This window comes from Sturnus vulgaris, chromosome 27 (genome assembly GCF_052056855.1).
Source record: "Sturnus vulgaris isolate bStuVul1 chromosome 27, bStuVul1.hap1, whole genome shotgun sequence".
In the NCBI taxonomy this organism is placed as follows: domain Eukaryota; kingdom Metazoa; phylum Chordata; class Aves; order Passeriformes; family Sturnidae; genus Sturnus; species Sturnus vulgaris.
Genome location: NC_142269.1, coordinates 5749617 through 5772932, shown reverse-complemented (window position 1 = coordinate 5772932; position 23316 = coordinate 5749617). Strand labels below are relative to the sequence as shown.

Here is a 23316-nt window from a genome sequence, read left to right as displayed (position 1 = left end):
CCTGCCTGGGGGCCCTTGGAGGATCAGCTTCCAGCTGCTGCTTCCCATGGAAAGAAGGCTCAGAGAGCAGAGATTGCAGGGGATGATGAGGAAAAAAATCTATAATGCCAAAAATAGCTCTAGATGGCAGATCCACCAGGTGATCCTCTTATTTTTCCACAAGAGATAAACCTTATTTTTCTGGCAGATCTGTCCAAAGACTCACTACCCTGAGATCATAATACCCTCTTCCCGAGGGAATGATACTTCTGGTTTCCTGGTATTTTAATGGACATCTTTAATTATTTCCTTTAGCAGAAATAAACACAAAAATAAAAAGTTCCTTTGAGAGTATCACTGTGGTGATATTGGTATTACAATTTCACTGGGTCCTTCTGTTCAGAAAATGTGCAAACCCAGAAGATGGGAATGTGCTTTTTGTGAGAGTAGTTTATGATTGTAATAACACCCAGTCTGTCAGCTCAGAGTTCTCTTCCCTTAGCATCAGCAAAATATCTGCTGGAAGCAATGACCAGGCAAGGTGGGAGAGGGAAGTGTAAGATAAACCCTCCCAGTTACAGCTTCTGTTTCACTGTGTTCAGAAATAAATTTGAGTCAGAAAACACAAGATACAGAAGACACAAACTGCAGTGCACACACAGTGCTGTACCCTGCACACAGAATCAGGAAAAGACTTCCTGCTTGTTTTTAATAAAGGCTGTTTTATATTTGCTAAACTGTGAGAATGTCCCATCATGATGTGAAAAAGGCAGGGAGGCTGGAGACATCTGAAATGACATTTGTGAGACTCTGTCTGCAGAAACATTCAGATGCTTCTGCTCTCTATTTACATCATGATAATACCCTGGGGAAAATGTAATGCCTTCTTACCTGGGAAAGCAACAGAAAAGTGTGTCATTATCTTCAACTAAGAGGAGAAAGAGGTTCAAATTTAGCCTATTGTCCATGATTTTATATAAAAGTGATGTAGAGGTGATTGGCTGGCTATCCTGGCTACATTGAAGGAGGATGTGTGATAGTGCCACAAAAACTTACTACTCTAATTAAAGATTGGAAGGATAATTCAAATGAAGTTGTAATTACCATTCTGACACTGTAACCCTTTCAGAGGGCCTTGGTTAGACAGCTGCACTCAGCTTGCAGAGCAAGATAATTCTGACACCTGTGTTTTTTAAATAAATGCGTTTGTTAATTGTTCTGTAGATGTTCCTGACTGTCCTTCCATGTACTTAAATGCTGAGAGTTACCCAAGCCATTCAAATACAGAAGACACATTAGGTAAGAAATGGCAGGGATTGTCATCTTTTCCCTGCACAGAATCACCCTCTGGTCCTGCCCTGGCTGTCTGTGACTGCTGATGTTGCTTTCTCTTTCAGGCTGCAGCTATGACAAGCAGATGAGGTCCTTTACAGATGATATCTGTGTTGTTCCAGAAAAATTTGAAGGTTGGAGAAAGAATGGCTTGGAGTTTTGTTGTGAGAGAGGGTTATTCATTATCTTAGCCAGCCACTTGACTTGTGCCTACATAGTTCATTACACTGTGTTCTTGCAGGTGTGTTCATACCCAGCTTTTTGGTATCCCATTTTTGGAGCTTTCTTAGCAGCAGCCAGGCCTTCTAACATAAGTAGCTTAATTGGGATTTATATCAGAGCTGCTCTTGGAAGAGTGGCTTGTCCACTGTTTTATGTGAACTGAAATACTCCAGGTAAACATCTGTGAAACTGTTCATGTGCTGCTTTTTTTCTCCTTTTTTTTTCCCCAGTGATTTTTGCACTGTTCTCCTTAGAAATGTCTCGTTTGTTGTGCTCAGCAGGAGAAATCAAGCAGGAAGGAGGAGGGTACAGGGAAGGACCCCCCTACCAGAGACGGGGATCACTCCAGCTCTGGCAGTTCCTTGTGGCTCTGTTGGACAATCCCAGCAATTCCCACTTCATTGCCTGGACTGGTAGAGGAATGGAGTTCAAGCTCATCGAGCCAGAGGAGGTGAAACCATTGAGGTTCTCTACAGGGGAGTCACCCCCTGTTTCTGGGGCTGCAAATTCCCAAGTGGCTTTTCCTCTGCCCTGCCAGTGGTACTCACTAGACCCTGCAGCAAGTCAAGGTTTTTAGAAGAGGTCAAATCACCTAATACAAGTATCAGGTTTAAGAAAGGCTGCTTGTATGCAAGTTTAAAAACTCAGCTATGCAGTGAGTCAAATTATCCACTGCCTTCATTTCCCTGGATACTTCACTCTCAAGCTTGCAGTGACCTGTGCTGTCTTGTCATGCTCCATACTTGAGGCTGACATTGAGGTTTGGAGTTTTGAACCCTACTGATTGCAGAAGTTTTCATAAGAATCTGGAAGCAGATATGTCCTAGTCTATCTTCGTTTCAAAATTATTTTCACTGAAGTGTAATTTCCAATGCTGCCAAAACAAACAGTGATACCTGACAGTATCTGGGAGAAGTGTCCATAATATCTGTTCATATCTTGTTCCAATTAGAGCTGCATTTAGCACTGTTCTTGCTACACGTCAAAATTTATGGGCACTTTCAGTGCAGATGAAAGTCTTGGCAGGCTGACATCGCTTACAACAGACTTGTGAGTCTCATGGATAAAGCTGAAAGGAGAATGAAGGCACAGGTCTCTTCCAGGATGTTCCTTCATGCTTGGTCTCCTGATAAACATGGGACTCCTGAAGATTACACAGAATAAAGCAGCCCTGTAGGATCCTCACACTTCCAGAGTACTGGAGAGTGAGGAGCAGGGGTGACAGCCACTGAGCTCTGTAGTGGCCAGAATTTCTCTGTGATACAGAGTGCTTGAGTTCTACTCATTTTTAAAAGCTGCTAAATTTTGATGAGCCTATTATTGAAATATTTGTATGTGTCATGGCATACCATCCATGAAAAGAGAACCAACTGGATAATATTCTTTTCTCTCGGGTTGGGTTCACAGACATTGCCACAGTTTGGTGCTTTCTTTGCAGGTGGCCAGGCTGTGGGGGATCCAGAAGAACCGTCCAGCCATGAACTATGACAAGCTGAGCCGATCTCTGCGCTACTATTACGAGAAAGGCATCATGCAGAAGGTCAGTTTGCAAAGCAGGACAGAACTTCGTGCTTTAAGTGATGCCTCTCTTGGTTGAGACAAGAAGTCCTACAGCCAGAATGTCCTTGAGTCAGGCATCCCAGGCTTGCTCTCCCCCAAATTTCTCTTTGCTGTAGTTAAATGGAGAAGCTGTGAAGGCAATCAATGCAGGCAATGCATGAGAAATAAAACAAAGGGGGAATTACAGTTTCTTTCTTTTTCTGTACATTTCTGCAATGAGGGGAGGTGGAATTTATGCAGCTTCAAGGGGATAGAATCAGTTCTTCCTCTGGCTAGAGAAAGGCTGCCTGGAACTGGGTGCTGTGTGGTCTGAGGCACACCCAGGGCCCTGGAGAGATAATGGGGAGTGTGACAGCCTCAGTACAGACTGTTCAGGGACTGCTGCTGTTACCCTGACAGAGAATGTCAGCTGGCAGCATCCCAGCTCCCAGGAGCTGTTCCAGGGGAGGTCAGAGCAGCAGGAAGGAAGAGGGCAGCACAAGGAGAAATGCACAACTCTGACACAGCTCAGGGCAGGCAGATGTTTTTGCAAGCCTTGCCTGGTGCTGCCCCTGGCCTGCAGCACTCACCTGCCCTCCTCTCATCCCTGCAGGTGGCTGGGGAGCGTTATGTGTACAAGTTTGTGTGTGAGCCTGAGGCTTTGTTCTCCATGGCCTTCCCCGAGCAGCAGCGGCCGGCGCTGAAGGCGGAGCTGGAGCGGCAGGTGAGCGAGGAGGACACGGTGCCTCTGTCTCACCTGGAGGACAATGGCTCCTACCTGCCAGACCTGGGGAGCTTCCCCCCACAGCTCTACAGCAAAGGCTACACGTACTAGCACTGCTGGGAGCACACTGTGCGTGTGTGTAGAAGGAGATGGCTGGTTAGTGCTCAATGGTCTCAGCATTTGTTCAGGCCAGCACTGAACTCTGGATCCCTGCTTTGGTCAGGACAAGGGTTCAGGTACACAAGTGGATCATCACCTCACAGCAGACAGGGCTCTGGTGTGCTTGTGCTAGAACTCTCACTGTGCCAGGCTGGGGCACGTTCTCAGCCGTGCAGACATCTCAGCTACAGCTGCAGCAGCAGATCAGGTAATTGGTGCCTCCAGATGTGTCAAACACCAGATGTGTGAGAATGCTACAATGCTGCTGCTGCCTCCATTCCTCCAGTCCCTGTCCTGAACCTCAGTGTGACCTGCTTTCAGCTCAGAGGAACTCACTCTGAAAGGCCATTCCCAGGATGGCTGCAGGACAATGGTCACAGATCTTGTGCCTTCCTTGAGGAACACTCCTTGTCTTGTACGTGCATGCTCCTGCCTTATCACCTCCGTGCTCATGCCAGGAGTTCCTGGCATTCTCACTCTGAGCCTTGGCCAGGATTGGAGCAGTCCTGGAGCCCATGGCCCAAAGGCAGTTAGGGGAACCACAGAGGAGCTCGATGGCATTGGGCTGGGGCACAGATCAAAGCCAATGCCTCGTTCTGGTAACAGGATTGTGAGAAGCAGCAAGGCCTGAGATACAGCTCAGTGTCATGTTGTGACTTTTACAAACTGAAAAAGTTCTTCAACAAACATTCTCAGGATATTTGAAGAGCTGCCAGGCTCTTGAGTGTGCCCATCCTGGGCTTGGCTAGAGAATCCTCTGAGGCAAGAGAAGAACCTGGTGGAGGTGTGATTAAAAAATGCTATACAAAGTAATCTAAACCATACATAAATCTTCATATAGGAATTCAGACTTAAACTCCACAGATATTTGCATGTTTGAGGGGAATTCAGATGTTTGGAAAAGGCAGCTCTCTCTGCAGTCCAGTGCAGCACATGCAACTTAACTAAACTGGCAGGTTTTCCACAACAGGAAATGTTTACAATGGGCACAACACCCTGAGTAAGAGGTGTTTAATTTTTTAATTAGCAGCTCTACCACATACCCAGTTAGACAAGGAGCAGTACAGTGTGCCCATAGAGAAAAGGTCTGTTTCCACTGCTTCAGACTGATGTTTCAGCTAAGCATACAGAGCATTGCCAATCCTGTCAGCATGGTAGCCTGTAGAGGAAATTCTGTATATTGACTGAAAGCCTGATTTCCCCTGATCACTCACCCCTGCATGGCTTATGCCAACCCTCCCAGCCTCTTTGCTGAGTGCAACAGCCTTGAAAGGCAGCACTCCCTGCCTGAGGAGAGGCCAGGACTCAGAGCAGTCTGCTCTGCTGCTGCCTTTGCAGGCCTTGTGCAGAGACTTGGTGTTGACTGTTCTGACCCTCCTGCCTTGCCCTGCACCTACCTGGCCAGCACAGTTCCTGTGGTGTCCCAGAAGTGAGGGTGACAGGGAACCCTTCCTTTGGTATAAGCTGCCTTTACTATTTATGAGTGTAAAAATGCTATAATTAATAAATTGGTCTGTCTCTGGCCAGTGCAACTTCACTGATTGGTCCTCCTTTACCTTCTGAGCTTGCTTTGCACCTCCCCTTGGCTCCAGCTCACAGCTCTGCTATCTCCATCTGCAGGATTCCAAGGACTTTACATTTATCCAGTATCCGTTGGGCTACACCTCTGCCCTTCCTTCCAGAGCAGGAATTCAGGGAGCAAGTTCACACATTTCAATGCAATTTTAGCTGCACATTTCATTCAGGTTTCTTATCAGGGAAATAGATCAACAGCCACAGAGCAGTTCCAGGAATCAGCAAGGTAAGGTTCCCTCATTGAGGGGTGGTGACCTCTGAAGCTCAGAGATTCACAATAACCAGATCAGAGAGTTGGGAATCAATAAATACACTCAGCATTTCCAGTTCAGCTAGACTGAGAGGCAGCTGCTATGAGAGTAATAGACAAGAGTCCTGAAGTTCTCCTGAAAACCGACCAGGAGCTTCCAGGAGGGAGATAAAACAGCTCCCACTCAACTCCAGAAAACACTCCCACAGAAGCCTCCATAAGACAGAGACTAAGAAAGAGCTATTCCTAAGCACCACATCTGCCTGCCTTTTAAATCCCCTGGGCTGCCTGTGCCAATGCCTGACAACCCTTTCAATGAAGAATTTTTCCTAATATCCAGTCAAAACCTCTGGCACGACTGGAGGCCGTTTCCTTTTGGCCTGTCACTGGTTCCTGGGAGAAGAGGCCAACACCCAGCTGGCTCTAACCTCGACAGGGAGCTGTAGAGAGTGACAAGGTCCTGAGCCCCCCTCATCAGACTTCTGCTCCAGACCCTTCTGAGAGAGACTAAAATAGTTAATGGCTCCAACTTCCTTTTACAATCACCCCAGCTTTGCCCATTGTAGCAAACTACTAAAGAAGTTACTGCACCAAAGCCCACCCCACTCCCCACAATAGGACTCTGACAGGAACTTGAGGTAAGATAAAGATGGCATTATTGTTCAATTATTTCAGGTCTAAGGAGAAGTTAACAAGGCTGGGGGAGAAGAATGTAACCACCAGGAAAACCTAACCCAGCAGATGTGCTGAAAATTAGCTGTGACTGGGTTCAGCAGGGTGCACAGCCCAGACTCATTTGCTGTGGCCAGGTTTGTACATTCTTCCCCCCAGGAAAAGTGGGAGCAGAGTTTTTGAGTGTGATTTCCAAAGGGCTGGTAGGGAGGGGTGAACACCCATGCCCTGGCCACAAGCCAGCTAAGCAGCAGACCCTGCAGAGTCCTCCCTTACACGAACTGGCTGTGTGTAAAACACACTGCCCGAGCCCAGGTCACATTCACGTGAGAGACAATCTTGGAAGGGATCATAGGTTATCAAAGACCCTCTAAGTGCCCTGGACTCATTTCTGAAGACTGATCAGGATCAACAAGTGTTGCAACAGAACCAGTCTGCTGTAACACAGTGCAGAGCTGCTCCCCCAGCAGGAAGGTGTGTGGGCATTCCCATCCATACCTGCATGTTCATTAATCCACTGAACCCCGTGTGTTGTGGAACACTCACCATCAAGACCAGAAGAGAACCAATGGGACACCACTGGATCCACAGGGTGAACAGCTTTCTACTTAACTTCTCTGTCACTCTCATTCTCCCAGTCCCCACTTCTCCTTTCCCCATTGTGGTGGCCAACAGGCTGTACAGGCTCACAGACTGAACTCTGACTGGGTCTGACACAAACTGTGAGAATCCTCCCAGCTCTTCATGAGAACAGAGTCCTGACAAAGTGAAAAACAACGTGTTTCCCTGCAAAAGAATGTTAGGACTGCAACCTGCAACTGTTTCAACCATCCCAACCATCTCCATAGAAGAATGAAAACAGTCTTTTACAAAACTCCTTCTTGTATGGAGACACCTTCTCTGGACTGACCAATTATTACAGTGTGACAGTTTGTGACTGACCAACGGAGGACAGACAGGAGATAGTTAATACAACTCTATCAAAAGGGATCACAAAATAAACCTTTAGCCTTTTTTGCTCCTTAGAAGTGTCATCTCTCTGAAACAAGTTTAACAGCAACACCTATTTATTTCTCCATCTCATATCAACAGTTCAATACAATCTGTACTATTGACTTCAGCATGTGGTCTCATTTGCATCTCAATTTGTATAGAAGCATCCCTCTAACAACTGGATCATAACACCTTCCCCAGCTCCACTGGCCATCTCTGAACACCTTCAGCACCTCGATGTATTTTTTGTAGTGAAGGGGCTAAACTGGATGCAGGATTTGAGACATGACCTCACCAGTGCCCAGTACAGAGCCCACAGTTTCTGGTGGAGCTGTGAACTCCTGAAGGCTTTGCTGTGCCTGCCTTCTTCAGAAAGAGCAGCTGCATGAACACATCACTGTGCATCCCAGGCTCTGCTCAGGATGTTAATAACCATTCTCCTGGCCCCTAGGGAACTATGGAAAATATCAGGTGAGAAAGCAAAGCAGGAGAGAGGGAAGGTGCCTCAGGGGACCACAGAACCTGAAAGAGTTTGTGGCACCTCAGTTCTTGCTGAGCTTTGGCTTTATGGTACCTACTTCCATTTCCCTAAATTAGCTTTAAGCATGTTTTGGAGGCACTTCCATTCCTGTCCTTTTCGCTTTGACTCTCCGAGTCCAACCCTACAACCTTTGTAATTCCTCTTAATTTTATGATGATAAAACACGAGGGAAAGCTCAGGACATTTAACAACATCCCTGCTCACCTTTGTACAGATAGGTATTTCCAATATAGCTACTTTTCAGTGTGAAACATTCTTCCAACTCACAGTGTAAAACAACCAGTCAACCTAATCCACTTCATTTCAACAAAAATTTTAGCAAATGTCCCAGCTTTGGAAAAAAAAAATAAGGTTTCTGCAGCTAGGGAGTCAAATAAATTTTATCTGTTAGGAACAAAAAAAGTATTTTAGATAGTTTGGACATGACATAACACACACTGGGCCATCAACTTCTTTTTAAAACAAGAAACTTTATACAATTTTTACATTTTAGCTGTAAGAGCTCATTCTACTACAAAAACCCAACAGTTGTTGGTGATGTCACCAACCATTCTAAGTGAAAATAAAGCACATGGCACGTTGTATAAACACCTGTAACCCTTACATTTCCAGATGGAACTGGAAATGCTGCAGAGGGGATGTGATAACTACTGGTTGATAAACCTTTCACCAGCCAGGAGATGGGGATGAAGGGCAAGACTTGCAGTCTGACCTGTGCCATTGTCCAAATATGTTCTAGCTCGGTTTCAAGAATTTTTCCTGCCTTATCCCAAAGTCAGAGATACTAAATATCTCACCACAGATGGCTTAAATAAAAGACAAATAGTTACACTGAATGGGAAAATGCATAAACTTGGTAAAATAGAGAACAGGCTGCTCCCAAAAAAACAGTCACTGACCAAGAACGTTCAGTAGAAATAAATTCCTTTTAGCAAGGTAAAGACAAACTATTCCAGCTTCTCTGTCTGGTCACTCAGAACCCAGTCAGGCTGATGAACAAACAGTTTTAAATCACCATTTTTTGTGTTCTTCAGCTCAGTACCCAGACTTCTGAGTCTTAGATTTTGTCTCTTAAAAGGGGAATCACTGAAGTGCTCCAAGACCCACTTCTGAGAGGCTGCAGTGCATCCGGAGTGCCCCCTGAGCTCCTGTTGTGCCAAGGCTGGCTAGCTGTGCATGGCACAGGTGAGCCCCATGGCAGGGTGTGCCTGCCAGGACAGAGCCGAGCTCCCAGCCCCACAGGAACAGGACAGGCAGGGCGAGGGGGGAGCCGAGCTCATCGGCGCCGGAACGCGCGCGAGATCCTCCAGGCGTTGGGCTCCTCGTAGCGGTTGTAGAGCGGCTCCAGCCTCTGCTGCTTCTTCTGCTTGCTCAGCTTGGTTGGGTCAGAGACCTTGAAGAAAGCTGGGGCAAACTCCACCAGCCAGCGAGGGTCGATGGTCGTCACCTCCCGCATGTATTCCTTGGTGGTGAGCACCAGCTCATGATACACCACCCTGTGAAAAGGGACAGCAATTCGGAAAATTTGTTTTTTTCAAACAAGAAGCAACAAGACAAGAGCTGGAGTAGCTAAGCTTGATCCTTTTAAGCTCCAGAAGAACCATCCAGCAGAGCAATCCCTACATTCCCTCTCCTACTTCACGACTGTTGGAATCCTGAAGCCTGGGAGTTTTGAGCTTTCTGTGCTTTCTGACACTAACCTCCAAAATAACACTGCTTTTGACCTGAAGCCTTGGAGAAGGCTCCAAATTTGAGTGATGGAGTTAGAGTCACTGGTGTGCAGTTTGAATAGAAGTGTGTGATTTCACATGGTTTGGAATTTAGGGTTTTAGAATATAGTAATAGCTGTGGGACAAGATGGAGGTTCTTGGGCATTGTGTCTTTCTTCCTTTTTGTTCCTTCTTTTTCTTAGTTTTAGGTACTACTTTTTTAATTAGTTAGAAGGTACCATAGTGTCTGGTTATTAGGTCAAAAGCATAAATAATATAAACGTTAGCTTTTAATTGGATAGTTAGACTTTTAAAAAACCTTGTAACTAGCTAGCTCCACAGACATTTTCTCACTTTTAGCTTGTTAGCTGCAAGTGCTGAAGAACTCATTCGAATATAAGTAAGAATTAATAAACAACTAAGTCCAAACATGAAAATCCTGTCTCTGGTGCTTTCAATCCCAACTCTAAATAGAGGCAAAAGAAAAAAAAGATAAGCCACTAATATGTAGAGCTACTAATACACAACTACTCTTCAGCACAGAATTCCTTCCACCCATTTTAAACAATGCTCTCTCTCCCTCTTCAACACTCTGTGTTTTAAACTCAATTCCACAAAAAAGAAACACACAACTCAACTTCAGGCCTGGCCTTGGCTCCAAAAGTCAGTCTCATCTCTGCACAGGCACTAAGTTTAGCAGCAGAAAGAGACAAAAGTAGACTTGAAACTTTTCTCAGTCTGCTCATTGCTAAGGAATCAGCAGCATCTGCTCAGATCTGTACTCCACCAACAGCACACACCATGACTTTCTCTTATGAAGTGTGAAGAGAAACAGGAAATTCCAGGCTATTGCCTTCCTTACCATTCAGGCTGCCTGTTGAAGAGAGCACTGGATGGGTGGATATAGACAACCTGCTGGTCAATGAGTGTCCTATACCCTTCCTGGGGATCCTTCTTGGCTGCATTTCGGAAGAAGCCACTGCAAATGGCCTTCTGCACACGGACTGTTGCCTTCCCACAGGACACCACATCCAGCTTATGCCTGCCAGCAAGAGTCAGAGAGAAAAAGATCAGAGCTCTCCAGATTTAGAAACAGCTGCCAAGATCAGTTTAGGACATTTTCTTTAGCTATTACAATGTAAGAACAGCAAGGCTCAGTGTCAGTATTTGTCCTCCTTGACGTGCTCACCTGTCCATGATCCCCAACATCTGCTTGCGAATGTCCTGTGCCCGCCGCAAGGATCGGGCCTGGATAAAATTCTCATAGCACCAGGGATTTGAAAACTTATTATTCTTCCAGGAATTGTACACAGCCAGCAGGGTGAGGTGGTCACCTTCTGTTTGATGGAACTTGGCCTTCTTTTGATCAGCAAGTGCTTGTTTATCCTAACACATAAAACACATCAATCAGGTATCTACATCATAGAGAAAATCCCTGGACAATATTTTGTCTATTTTTTTTCTTATAGTTTCTATTAATAAAGATTCTCTCTGTACTATTTAAAGTTAAGCCTGTTTTACCTTCCTCCTAATCCTATCTCACAGTAGGAAAATTTCAAATTTGTGAACCAAAATCACTACAGAATGACAGAAGCTCCTGGTCATTCATATCATGATGTTTTAAACTTATCATGGAACAGATGATACAAGATAAAGACAACACAGAATGTTTTTTCAATTGCAGTCCCTATTTTTTAAAGAACACATCAAAATAAAAGGCTCATTTATACTGCAGGAAGCATATGCACACACTGCACTAACTGGTTTTCTTACTGCTCTAGAAATTTCTTCAGTTATTCATGAAGAAATGTGCTGAAGCAGTAGGTTTGAGCCTGGTAGTCCACACACCTCTCCCCACTTCTGGCATTTGCACATAAAACATTAATCAAATACTGCAGTTACATAGATCAAAACTGGAGTTAACAGACTACCCTGCAGAAGAAGTATTGGATCCAAGACAAACCTGATCCCACCACAGCAGAGCCTGCTGCTTTCAGGCTTAAAAGAAAGCAGCACAGGATAGAGGTGCCATGAAGAAATACTTTCTGTGTATCTGAAAATGCAATCTGAACTCCAGAGCTGGGACTGACTTGGTTTAGGCTGTATGTGTTTGTTGGGAAATGCAAGAGCAAATTTAAGACTTTTCACTTCTACCTTCCCATCTGTAAAAAAAACTACCAACAGCACAGCTACAGGCCCTTAAATGAAAAGAAACATCAGAGAGGTAATGCACAAGCAAATGTCCTGACCAAATTACGTGTTTCTTTTGGGAAATATGTTCACTCTTAACCCTTGAGGCATTCACACCAAACCCACCCAGACTGTACCACTGCTGCCTCTTGGCTCAGCTGCTCACCTTTGGCCTGTAGAACACATTCTGCACAGACAGCATGGAGACAATGGTCAGCATCTCCTCACTGCATCCCAGATGCACAGACATGATCAACATCTTACACAGCATAGGCTCCAAGGGGAATTCTGCCATCTGCAAGAAACATGTTTCAAGGCATTCAGGGAAAAATCCTGACTCTTCTCAGTGCAAAAGAAAGCAATGCCCTTTCTCATGTATTTAGTTTGCAAAGAGATGTGCTTGACCCAGAATAACTTTACTCGACATGAAGCAAATTATTTATCTGCATTCACTATCACAAGAATATCCCAATACTTACAGGAAGTTTTCAGACACTAATAAATGTAAACTTATGAATAAGAAGAAACACTAGTTGCTCCTTAAAAAAGCAGAAGGTATGTAACTATGGTAAATGAAAAACTACCAAAAAACCAGAAGACAGTGACAGCAAAAGGAAACCAACAATGCTAAGCAAGGCCTGCCATGAGTGCTCTCATGTCATCCCCTGGGTTTTGACAGCCCAGGCAGTGGGAAGAGGAATTTTATTTTGCTTACCCTGCGCCCAAGTCGAGTGAGCAGCCCCTCATCATCCAGAGCTCCCAGGGTGTAGAGCTGCTCCATGGCAGTTATGAGAGTTTCCATGGGGGGAGCATCCATAAAGTCAAAGGACAGCAAATCGTTGATGCCCATAGCCTGGGAGGGATTGGAGAAAAGCCAAGTTAAAACACTCAGAAGGAAGACAACAAACTCCAGCCAGAGAAAGAACAGCAAACAGTGAGGCACAACAAAACTTTATGCAACGCCAGCCTCATGTCCTTATCCTGACTGCAGGTGCAGCCACAAGTACACAACTGCCTTCCTTTCCTGCACCTGAAATAATGAGCACTGGCCCAAGGCATTCCTGCACTGCTCAGCTCTCTGGTCTGTTCCTTTAGTACTGCTCCACACGTCTCAAGCCAGATGATTCAGCTGAGGAGAAACATAAGCTAAATACTGCTTTTGGGACTTCTGTCCTGTAAAGCAGTGTGGCCTGACAGCTCCACAGGATGCTAAGTGTGTTCCCAGAAAGGGGAATGGCAGCAGCTTTCCCAGCTGTGACTGGCTTAATCCAGTTCACAGACTTCCAGAGGGATGGCACACACTTAGACATGACCAAGTTTGCAGCTCTAAACCCATTCTAAAACAACGTGTCTCATCTGTTAACAATATAAATAACAATATAAATATATAACAATATAAATGTACCCTACATACAAAATATTACTGTTCTTGACATTTCTGTTTCTCCTACCTCCTGCAAATAACTGTTCTGTGCAGCTGAAAGTCATAATTTAGCTGGATATCCAACAGAATAACCCTCAAGAGAAAAACAGAGGAGCAAGCCCAGTGCCTGACAATTGCTTTTGTTGAAGTCTCCGTTCCAAAATAAAGTCTCTGTTCACCAGAAGGAGCTGCAATTACAGCACTATTTCCTGAGACTGAAAGGCAGAGATTCATTTATTGAAACACCACGCTGGCTTGCTACAAGCTGGTGGAATACCTACCTTCAGGGAGAGCACTGTACTGGCCAGATTTGTTCTCTGGATCTCAGGCACATTGGTGGTTAGCATCTCATCTCTATATGCACGTTCTGTGTATAACCTGTAGCATTTTCCTGGGCCTGTTCTCCCAGCCCTTCCTGCACGCTGCTTGGCTTGAGCCTAAACATAACAAGGCAACTCAGTGAACAGGTGAAAACAAGTAAAATAAAATAATTATTCTCAGTTTTACTTGTATTGATAGAAAGGCTTTTAATACAACACAGGGAAGTATGTATTCTGTAGGCACAGCCTCATGGAGCTATCAGAAATGGGGTTTTATCACTGCTTCATTCTGCTCACATGTGCTTGGATACCACATTGGCAAGATAAACAACACCCATGGGGAGAGCCAAACACAGAATATCTACCTGGGAAATCGGTGTCACCACCAGCTGGTCAATTCCAGTCTTGGAGTTATAAACTTTCTGCTTCACAAAGCCAGGATCAACCACATAATATATTCCATCAATAGTCAAAGATGTCTCTGCAATGTTGGTGGCAATGACAACCTGTAAATCACAGTTTGAGTCAGCACCAGCTCTGTGTCAGGCTGCCAAGACAACCCCACCACTCAACTTCATCCACTGGTATAATATGAGCAGTTTGTTACAAAGGCAACCAGTGTCTCTTAATGTTGAAATGAGAAATGTGTTCACAGGGAACAGGAGATGTTATCTACAAAGACGGACAGGTTTTAAAGGATCTACCTTTGTTTAAACTCTAGGCAAAAAGGCAAAAGTATGATAAAATCCACAATTAAAAGCAAGAGAGAGCTTGTAAGCAGACTGCACTGACTTCAGGGAGATTTTTTACCGATTCACTCAGACACAGTCTGTATTTAGAGAAAAATCTTCCTGAGAATGCATCCCTATATATTCACTAGCTGCTTAGCAGGAAATTTACCTCCATCCTACAGGAACTGCATTTAGATTTTAGATTTTTAGATTAACTGAAGTTAATACCCTTTAAAGACAGCATTAAATAACACACTAAGAACATTCCACACAGAGGTTTGCTACACCAGATGTTTTAAAAAATATGTTCAAAGCCTTAGATAATTTGATATGTATACAACCAAAAATATGCTCTAAGCTGTGAACTATTTTTTCTCCAAAACCTGTATCCTTACACCCCACTATTAAAATGTATCAGCAGAAGATCAAAGGGCACATAAATGAAATTACCTTTCTGCTCCCTGGTGGGGCTGGGTCAAAGATCCTTGTCTGCATTTCACTGGGCAAAGCTGAATATACTGGTAGGATAATTAACTCTGGAACATCAGGTCCTAGAGACTTCATCCTCTCATAGAGGATTTCACAGGCAGTATCAATCTCTTCCTGGCCAGTTAGAAAGACCAAAATGTCACCTACACAGGAAGTAAATTAAAACATCCACAGAATCAATTCTGTTCAGTACAACTCCTGCATTACCATATTTTAATTTTCAATGTTTTCCATTTATGAGGATTCCCAACTTTTGCTAGCCCCTGAGCAGCAACTCTTAGCCAAAGGCAACAGACTCCAGCCTTTCACCCAATTTTTTCAGCATTTTAGTTACTGTATTTGCAAACAAGAAATAGTCCTGACAGCATTTTGCTCACATAACTGACCTGATTCACGATTTATAGAAAGACCTTGCTCAGAGGTCTTTAAATCACCAATAACCCAAGACCATTCTCTACTCACCTGGTGGCTCTGTTAAATGGATCTGCATTACTGTAATCAAACTGGCATCCAAATAATCAGTCTCTGGCTCTTTTGTGTACAGAATTTCTACTGGGTATGTTCTGCCAGGAATTGTGAAGATTGGTGCTTCATAGAAATACTGAGAGAATTTCACAGCATCCAGCGTTGCTGATGTCACTATCAGCTTCATGTCCTGCCGTTTCTGCACTGTCTGCAGGAGGACAAAGTTCTCAAGTCATTCACTGCCTTTGGAACTATTACAATATGGCACTTGACTGAAGTCAGACAAATACAAGCAGTAATACAAGGTGTTTTAACATCTGAGTAGAGGGGCAGCTCATCCCAGTACCCAGAATTGCAGAAAATTGACCACTGAGGTCCCATTTGAAGCCTTCCTTTAGCAACACTATCACAAGAAAGCTTTTGGCAGAAAAGGATGAGCAAAGCAAGAACACTCCCCTGTTCATCCACCATTATGAACATCCAGGGTGGAAAATTCTCATTGTTTCTGCTGCATTTTGCTTGCTCTGCCTTCACACAGAGGCTCATTTCACCAAGATTCAAACCACAAGCCCTTAAGAGCATTTGTTCTTGAAGCAAATGTATGTGAGACTTCACTTTGCCTGTGCTCTCCTACCCACACAGAGGACACTGAAAGCAGTAAAAATCCAGTGCTACATTACCTTCTTCAGGAGCCCAAAGAGCACATCTGTATGTATGGTCCTCTCATGGGCCTCATCCAGCATGATAATGGCATACTGGGTCAGATCTGGGTCTATCAGGCACTCTCTCAGTAACATCCCATCTGTCATGTATTTGATGACAGTCTCAGGGCTGGTGCAGTCCTCAAACCGAATGGTGTAGCCAACCTGGAAGGAAGAGTTGCACAGAAACAGAAGTTACACGATTATCAGCCTCATTAACTCCCAGTTTGATTATTCCACAAACTCACTTTACAGTCTACAAGGGAACAGACACGTGGACACACAAGAAAACCAGCTCCAGTACTCATTTTTCCTGGTTTTCCTCATACTTATTTCAGCAAGTTCTTCAACATGGAAATTCACCTCTTGTCCCAAGCAGCAACCAAATTCCTCTGACACCCTCTTTGCAACAGACATTGCAGCCACTCTGCGAGGCTGAGTACATCCAATCTTTCCTCTTGAGGTGTATCCTGCCTCAGCCAGGTACTGGGTAATCTGGGTTGTTTTCCCAGATCCTGTCTCTCCAATAACAATCAGAATCTGGTTGTCATGCACAGCCTGAAAAGGTGAGAAAACATACACTTGTCAACATTTTTTAAAAATCAAAACAAACCAAACAAAATCAGCACGGGATATTGGGGACTGGAGTGAGCAGCTCTTGTTTTTGCTTCAATTGACTGAGACCAAAAATCATGTAAGTATTCCTACTGATCAAATCAGGAACCTGTTTAACTGCTCAGCTGACTTATCCCTTGCTCACATGATCTTAGTATCAACTTTGATTTACATCAATAAATACCTAGAACTTCATTAAAGTACACAGATATATATAATACCTTAAAATACAGAACATGAACTAAAGTTCTGCACTTAAAATTATCAGCTGGCTATTCACCTGTCAAAAAACTAAACCAAAGACTATTTAAATTACTGCTTGCTCAAACCAGAATGCTTTTTCATGAGTCTTACTTGTATCAGCTGTTCCTTCAGCCTGAAGATTGGGAGACTCTCTCTCTGTTCAATGATGGAAAGCTGGGTCTTCTTACCATAAGAAGCTTTGTTGCCACCAAATGCATGTTTCTTCCACTCTGGGATATCATTTGGCATCATCCCAATACCTCGCATGTTTGCAGCTATTTGTCTTCCATCCACTAGAAAAGAAAAAATTTCATCTTTACATGCAGGCTCAAGCAGCACAGACCCCGATGATCCAGCTCCAACTGCTCCATCATCCAGGCCTTTTATTCTGTGTGTTTATATGCTTAAGTTCCTACATATATACCCCCAATATTACAGGATATACCTTAACGTTTCTATTTTTCCATTTCAGTGGAAAAGCACTTCTTCTTGGACTCACTTTTAAAGTGTGGCAGACAAACACAGTATCAAGACATTTCTCCTGGATTGCTCAAGTAGCAGACAAAAGGCACAGTTTACCTGTGCTCAGACATACCATCAGGGAGAGGATCCACCCAGTGTGTGTTGAGGCCCATGGGGATGGAATCCATCTCTGCTTCTCTCTGGGCTTGTTTAAGTTCTCGCCTCTCTTTGGCTAAAGCACTTTGCATCATTGCAGCCTGGGACAAGGAACCATCTGGATTCTGGAGAGCAAGAAGAAAAGACTTCAAGCACTACCATTCCTTCACCTTGTCACTGTCTTTTTAGAAGTATCTTCTAAAAATGCTTTTAAAATGTTAAATTTTATTCGATTTCCAGGATGTTTCCATCAGGCTAGCCTCATGAACTTTCATATGCATAACTAATCTGGAGCATCCTTACACTGCCCAGTCAGAAGGATTATGGGCACAACCAATGAAAAGTATTTCTTTACTACCTTCTACTTTCAAAAGATGAAAAAGCAGAACAGATAAATTTTGTTCTAACATACCTATGTAAAATGACATTTCAGCTTCATTATTCCACTTCATGCCACCAGTTAAGTCAGAACCCAGCTTTGGAAGGAGCTTCAATTCAGTGGTTATGTTTTTCAGGGTTCTCAGTAATGTGCAGCTGGGAAACTGGTTGTTATATTCCCAAATATTTATTTCATTTAATGAAGTACATTGGTTTTAGCCCTGGAAATCTCTTACCTTTACTATTTTAATGGGACTCATATCCATGCTCTGCTTAGTGTGACCACGAAGAAATGGTGGCTCCTCTTCGACTAACTCAATCTCAAGATCCTCATCTAAAATTCACAAGTGACAGAAAAGTTAAACATCTTTCAGGTACATAAAAGTGCCTATTCAAATAATGCTTCATGTGTAATGTTGATTATAAGGTAGAGTTTTAAAAGTGAAAACACTGCAAATAAAAATGCACAGACAGGGCACATCCATATGCCACTAATAATAAAGCCAGAGGAACCCTAGTTCCAAATGTACAAGATGACAAAACAATTATGAGATGATTTATCGTTACTTTTATCATCAATATCTTTTTCAATCAAAATATATCCAGAAAGACAAGGAATTTACAACAATAAGACAACTGGGAAGTACTACCTTCTTCATCATCAACTTTAGGAAGAATCCCAGTCTCCTCATCAAAGTCAGGAAACTCTTCCTTGGAAAGCACATTAGCTGCAATCATCTGGGAACAGAATGAATACAACATGAGTATGTCCCCATGAATGAACAGCACTCGTGCCTATGACTCAGTTCTAACCCCATTCCTGTAAAACAGGAACAAAGGAATGGTCCTGTATCCTGGCACACCTCTCCCCAACCCATCCAGCCTCTGACCAAACAGCCCTTTTGTTACTCCAAATAGCACCAAAACAGTCCCAAATCAGAAGACAGCATTTCAGAGTTAAGGAGTAAATTACACAATCAATTAATCCAGGAGTTGTATTCTAGTTGATGAAACTCCCTGGCAACTCCACTGCCTGACATCCTGTTGCCCTGAATGCAGCACACACCTGTTTTATTTCCCATTTCTCCGGGTCTGAAATCCGGGTGAGGCGTTTCCGTTCCAGGCTGTCATCCTCCACCTCGGGGGCGCTCACCAGGGACAAGTGACTGGGTCTGTCTGGGTTCCTCATGGACGTTTCTTCATTGGTTTCTCCAACCAGGTTCCTTCTACGGTTTGGGTTCAAATCTTCCCCAGTGTCTTGATCAACATCCTACATTAGATGGATTGATTAATCAATCAGCTCTACACTTCTCATCTGCCCTAGGTTACAATGTAAAAATGTGCCCAAAAGTGTGTGTTCTATCACAACCTGTTAAAAACAGCTGGGGCAGTGTTCTTTATGTTTTCCAGGACTCATCCTTCCTCCAGGGAGGTATCTTCTGTTAATGGACCATTGAGTCTCATTGCATGACTGAAAAAATTCCATCATCCCATTAGGGATGCTCCAGCCAGAGGGAGGAGCCAAACATTTCCTACCCAGATAAAAAATGAGATTTGGAACACCAAGGCAGCCGTTTTCCACTGGATTCCAGAGAACAAGAGCTACCAGACCTTTCTACAGGATCACCACTTCAACAAGACCACTTTATCTGGACTGCTCCCACCACCCTAACTAGCAAGGTGTCAGGTTGTATTCTGACTCTGTCAGTGGCTTTTCTTTTGTACTATTGCATGCATTTTATTTTTTCTTTTTCCTGTTAAATTATATTTCTGACTTGGAGTCTCTCACTGGTTTTACTTTCAAACCAGTACATCATCTATTAAATCGGGTGCTTTCTAATGCCAGTAACAGCCCATCCACAGAAAATGCTGTTTTGTAGACTTTTTGGTTTTTTCAGGTGGTACTGCCAGGTAAGAACATCCTCAGGTGTGGAACAATCTACTCTGTCTTGGCAATAGTAGTGATTCAGTTTAAAATTAAAAGTTTCTCTCCTACTCAAAAAAGAAGACAAACAGCAATAGCCTGAGGTTTGCCTTGCCTAGCCTCTTTGGTATCATGTCATGCCAAGAAATTGTTATGAACACCACATCAAAACTAAGAACGTAGAGAAAACGAGTTAAAAATAATAGGCAACTGAAATACAGAACAGTAACTCAGTATTAGTTTCCATCAAAAGGAGTGAAAAATAGCAAAAAGAGGCATCATTTTAAGAACTTTAGCAACTCTGTACCTTCATGCTCAGGCTGGTTTTGGATCCAGTAAAAGATAACACTTTGACTTTCACTCTTTGTCCTTTGCTCACAACATCAGCAACATTGGCAACCCGTCCTTCTCTTCGCAGCTCTGAGATGTGCACCAAGCCTTCCCAACGTTTCCTGGAAGTGAAAGAGAGGGGCATGAGAGGGGCACATTATTACTCTCACAGCCCTTCAGATCACTCAGAATCTATATTAAAATATTTTCCTGTCAACAGATTGTGTATGTTCACAAACTGGTTTTTGTAATGAGAATTTTATATCTCCACTGTTAAATTCATTTTTCTGAAACAGTCCTTCAAAGTCCAGAATACCTGCTGGTATCCTCATCACACCTTTAAGGTAATAGGAAAGAGAACTCAGCTGAAATAGCAGCAGATCTATTGTAAACATCAAAGGGTACCTTAGTCCTTCCAGCTGCACAAAGCATCCAAACTGCATTATGCTGGTGACTTTGCCGTTGTAGATGTCTCCGATGGAAGGCTCCTCAGCTGGTGGACGGTCTATGTGCTTGTCTCTCCACCTCTCATGGCTCTTTTCAAGGTACTTTTCCCTATCCCTTCGGTCCTTACTGGGACTCCAACTCCTGCTCCTTGACCTGTATCTGGATTTTCCCCTGTTCCTATCCCAAGTCCTGGAACGAGACCTGGAGCGAGATCTGTGCCTTCGCTTCCTGTCCCTGCTCCTGCTCCGGCTCCTCTTCCTCTTCTTTGTCCTGACAAGCAAACATTTATTTCACCTTTGCAGTGGATTTCCACCTCAGGCAGTGACAGCAGCCAGGAGCTTCCCCCACACACACAAGGCACCTACCTATGGTCGCTGCTCCTCTGTTTGCCCTGCCTGTCTGCACTTGGCATCAGAGCTTCCAGCTCTTTCAGGGCATCAGCTGCCACTTTCACATCATCTTCATCCAGCATATTCTACAAGAACAGAAAACTGTTGCTCCTTTGCACAAAAGGGCTGATAAAAAGCCTGTCACAAAGAATTAATCTACAGAATTATCATCATATGTGTATCTAGAAAGAATGCAAGATTAAAAAAGATTGGACTCAGTATGTGATAAAGAAAAATAAAGCTCTCTCCCTATTTGGGCACAATATTGAGACAGTTCTGCTTTTATACAATACAAAGCTCCATCTCAATGTTCCAAATTATTACAGAAATACAAAATGCAAGCCCCTCGTAGCATCTGAATATATAACATTTTTAATTAGTTTGCAACCCATCATTATTTTCAACATTATCTGAGGAAGGTCAGGCTACAAATTTCACGTCACCTTCCACATATTCTGCAAAACAGTATCACCATGGCAATTGCTAACAGTAATTCTTTGCAACAATGTGCAGTAACAACAATCTTCTACCTCTTCCATATTTCACTTCTCAAAGTTCACATTTATCCATGCATTAGACAGAGAAAAAAGGCTGAAACTAACTGGCAAAAAAACCAAAAAGTTTTCACACGGTCACAAAAGAAATCTGAAATTACCATCTTACCCTGATGTTGGGATTGTCTGGCCTGCAAAGGGCTGGATATAGTTCCCTCAACTTTTCTTTCTCTGATTTGGGTTTGACAACTGCCTCTGATTTTGAGATTAAAAAAGAAAAAAAAAAAAAAACACAATGAAACACAAAACTTAAAACTGCTACAACAATTCACTATTGATTTTTTCTATAACTTTATATTAAGTTTAATTTTCATCTGAATGCAAACCTTGATACAGCTTTTACAGAGATTCAATGCAAGGAATATTTGAATTACCTTCCTTCAAACAAAATTCTGATTACTAGTGAGTATGTGAAAGACTGAATGCTCTGATCAGCACACTGAGAATAACAACAGCAGGATGCCTGCTGCAATAGGATTTGCCTTCCAAGACTCCAACTGTAACTGCACAGTGTCTCCCAACACTGGCTGCACGTACCTTTGCTCGTGGATGGTTTTGGTGGAGGCCGCATGGTCTGTATGAGACGTAGCAAGTTACTAATGAGGGAATCCTGAAAAAAACAATTAAATACTTCAAGAAATGACTGCAACACTTTCATTATTAGAATGTACAAGTAAGGGTTTATTTGCAGGACAAAAACCCCATCTGAAGATGCAGGTTGATTTTTAGGAGCTATCGCTGGACTTTGTGTACGTCCTTAAAAGGCATAAGTTGAACCCAAAAATAATCATGACCATTTAATCTAAGTGATGTTTCTATTAGTCATTTTAATGACCTATTTAATCCAAATACTGTTATTCCTGAGGAATCAATAAACACATCATAAGAAGACTTATGACAACATTTCCCTTCGTGAAAAGTTGTTTCTTCTGTATTTTATATGCTCAGCATAACAATAAACAGTTTGAGTCCTCAGGAAGATGCTTTTCAAAGACTACCAAAGTTTTAAAAAATACGAAGGAGGGGAAGGCGGGGGAGACAGGAATACCAGAAGCTAATTAGTATGCAGTTTTCCAATTGAAGAAAATCAATAATAACTCCTCACAACTCTCTCTTTAAAACGGAAAGCTCTATAAAATATAGCACAACAGGAACAATAACATAAGAACAATACATAAATAACGCTCAGGTGTCACTTACAGTGAACTCGGCACCATTCTTCAGAAGAATTGCTTTAAACGTGTCAAACGTCGTATTTTTCTCGGCAAGACTTATGACAAACTCGGCTGTGAGTAAAAAGCATAAAGTAAATTGAGAGAAATAAGTAAAAAGCAGTGTAAGGACTGCACGTGGGGACAGAAGGTGCTCTGGCGGTGCGGGGACAGCCAGGCCCCTGTGGCCGCTGCGGGCCCGGGGAAGCTTCTCCTCAGCTCCCTCCCTGGCAGCCCAGACCGAGGCGTTCCCTCAGCTCACAAGGTATTTTGAAGAAGAATAATGGGTGTTAATGCCTAAATTCGAAAAGCACCTTGACAAAACGAGTCCAATCCTACGTTAAGGGCTACTACAGCCCTCCGTGAGCTGCCTCTGGCTGAACGCGATGCTCCCCGGCCGCCGTGACCGGGAGCGGCCCGGAGGGGCCCGAAGGCCGCGCCCGCCCCGCTTACCCAGGTCCTTGTCGTTGATGCCCAGGTGGTTGTCGAGCTCGGTGCACACCTTGGAAACCAGCGACAGGTACTCGAGCTTGGCGAGCTCCTCGGCCGCCGCCAGCTCCGCCATGGCCGCCACTGCCGCTTCCGGTGCGAGG

General features: G+C 43.6%; 2 protein-coding genes across 3 annotated transcripts in view; one reads left to right on the top strand and one right to left on the bottom strand.

The window, feature by feature from the left end:
• Positions 1–7477, top strand: part of ETV4 (ETS variant transcription factor 4) — a 15050-nt gene extending 7573 nt beyond the window's left edge. Inside the window, exons 8-12 of one of the 2 annotated variants that reach the window (XM_088179535.1) lie at positions 1204–1278; positions 1377–1445; positions 1815–1984; positions 2972–3073; positions 3686–7477. In XM_088179535.1, the coding sequence (XP_088035661.1) occupies positions 1204–1278; positions 1377–1445; positions 1815–1984; positions 2972–3073; positions 3686–3907 (638 nt within the window). In that variant the 3' untranslated portion in view covers positions 3908–7477. Of the gene's footprint in view, positions 1–1203; positions 1279–1376; positions 1446–1811; positions 1985–2971; positions 3074–3685 lie in introns of both variants that reach the window. The other variant, XM_088179534.1, reaches the window with a different exon arrangement.
• On the bottom strand, positions 6235–23316 carry DHX8 (DEAH-box helicase 8). Its single transcript, XM_014885507.2, has 23 exons — positions 23177–23316; positions 22713–22798; positions 22050–22122; positions 21622–21707; positions 20935–21044; positions 20528–20839; positions 20100–20244; positions 18935–19138; positions 18519–18606; positions 18105–18202; positions 17468–17615; positions 16984–17165; positions 16378–16572; positions 15994–16179; positions 15311–15521; positions 14810–14991; positions 13994–14134; positions 13590–13745; positions 12601–12738; positions 12052–12180; positions 10885–11081; positions 10558–10737; positions 6235–9482 (listed from the first exon to the last, which is right to left on the bottom strand). The coding sequence occupies exons 1-23, from the start codon at positions 23286–23288 to the stop codon at positions 9263–9265; spliced, it is 3579 nt and encodes a 1192-aa protein (XP_014740993.1). The 5' UTR covers positions 23289–23316; the 3' UTR covers positions 6235–9262.

Coding starts and splice junctions, on each gene's coding strand:
- DHX8 (XM_014885507.2), bottom strand. CDS start 23,288: ATGGCGGAGCTGGCGGCGGCCGAGGAGCTCGCCAAGCTCGAGTACCTG. Junction 16,180..16,377: donor GTTGCTGCTTGGGACAAGAG/GTGAATTTCCAT, acceptor TCTTCCTTCCAG/GTTGGCTACACCATTCGGTT. Junction 11,082..12,051: donor ATGTGTTCTACAGGCCAAAG/GTGAGCAGCTGA, acceptor TTTATGTGTTAG/GATAAACAAGCACTTGCTGA.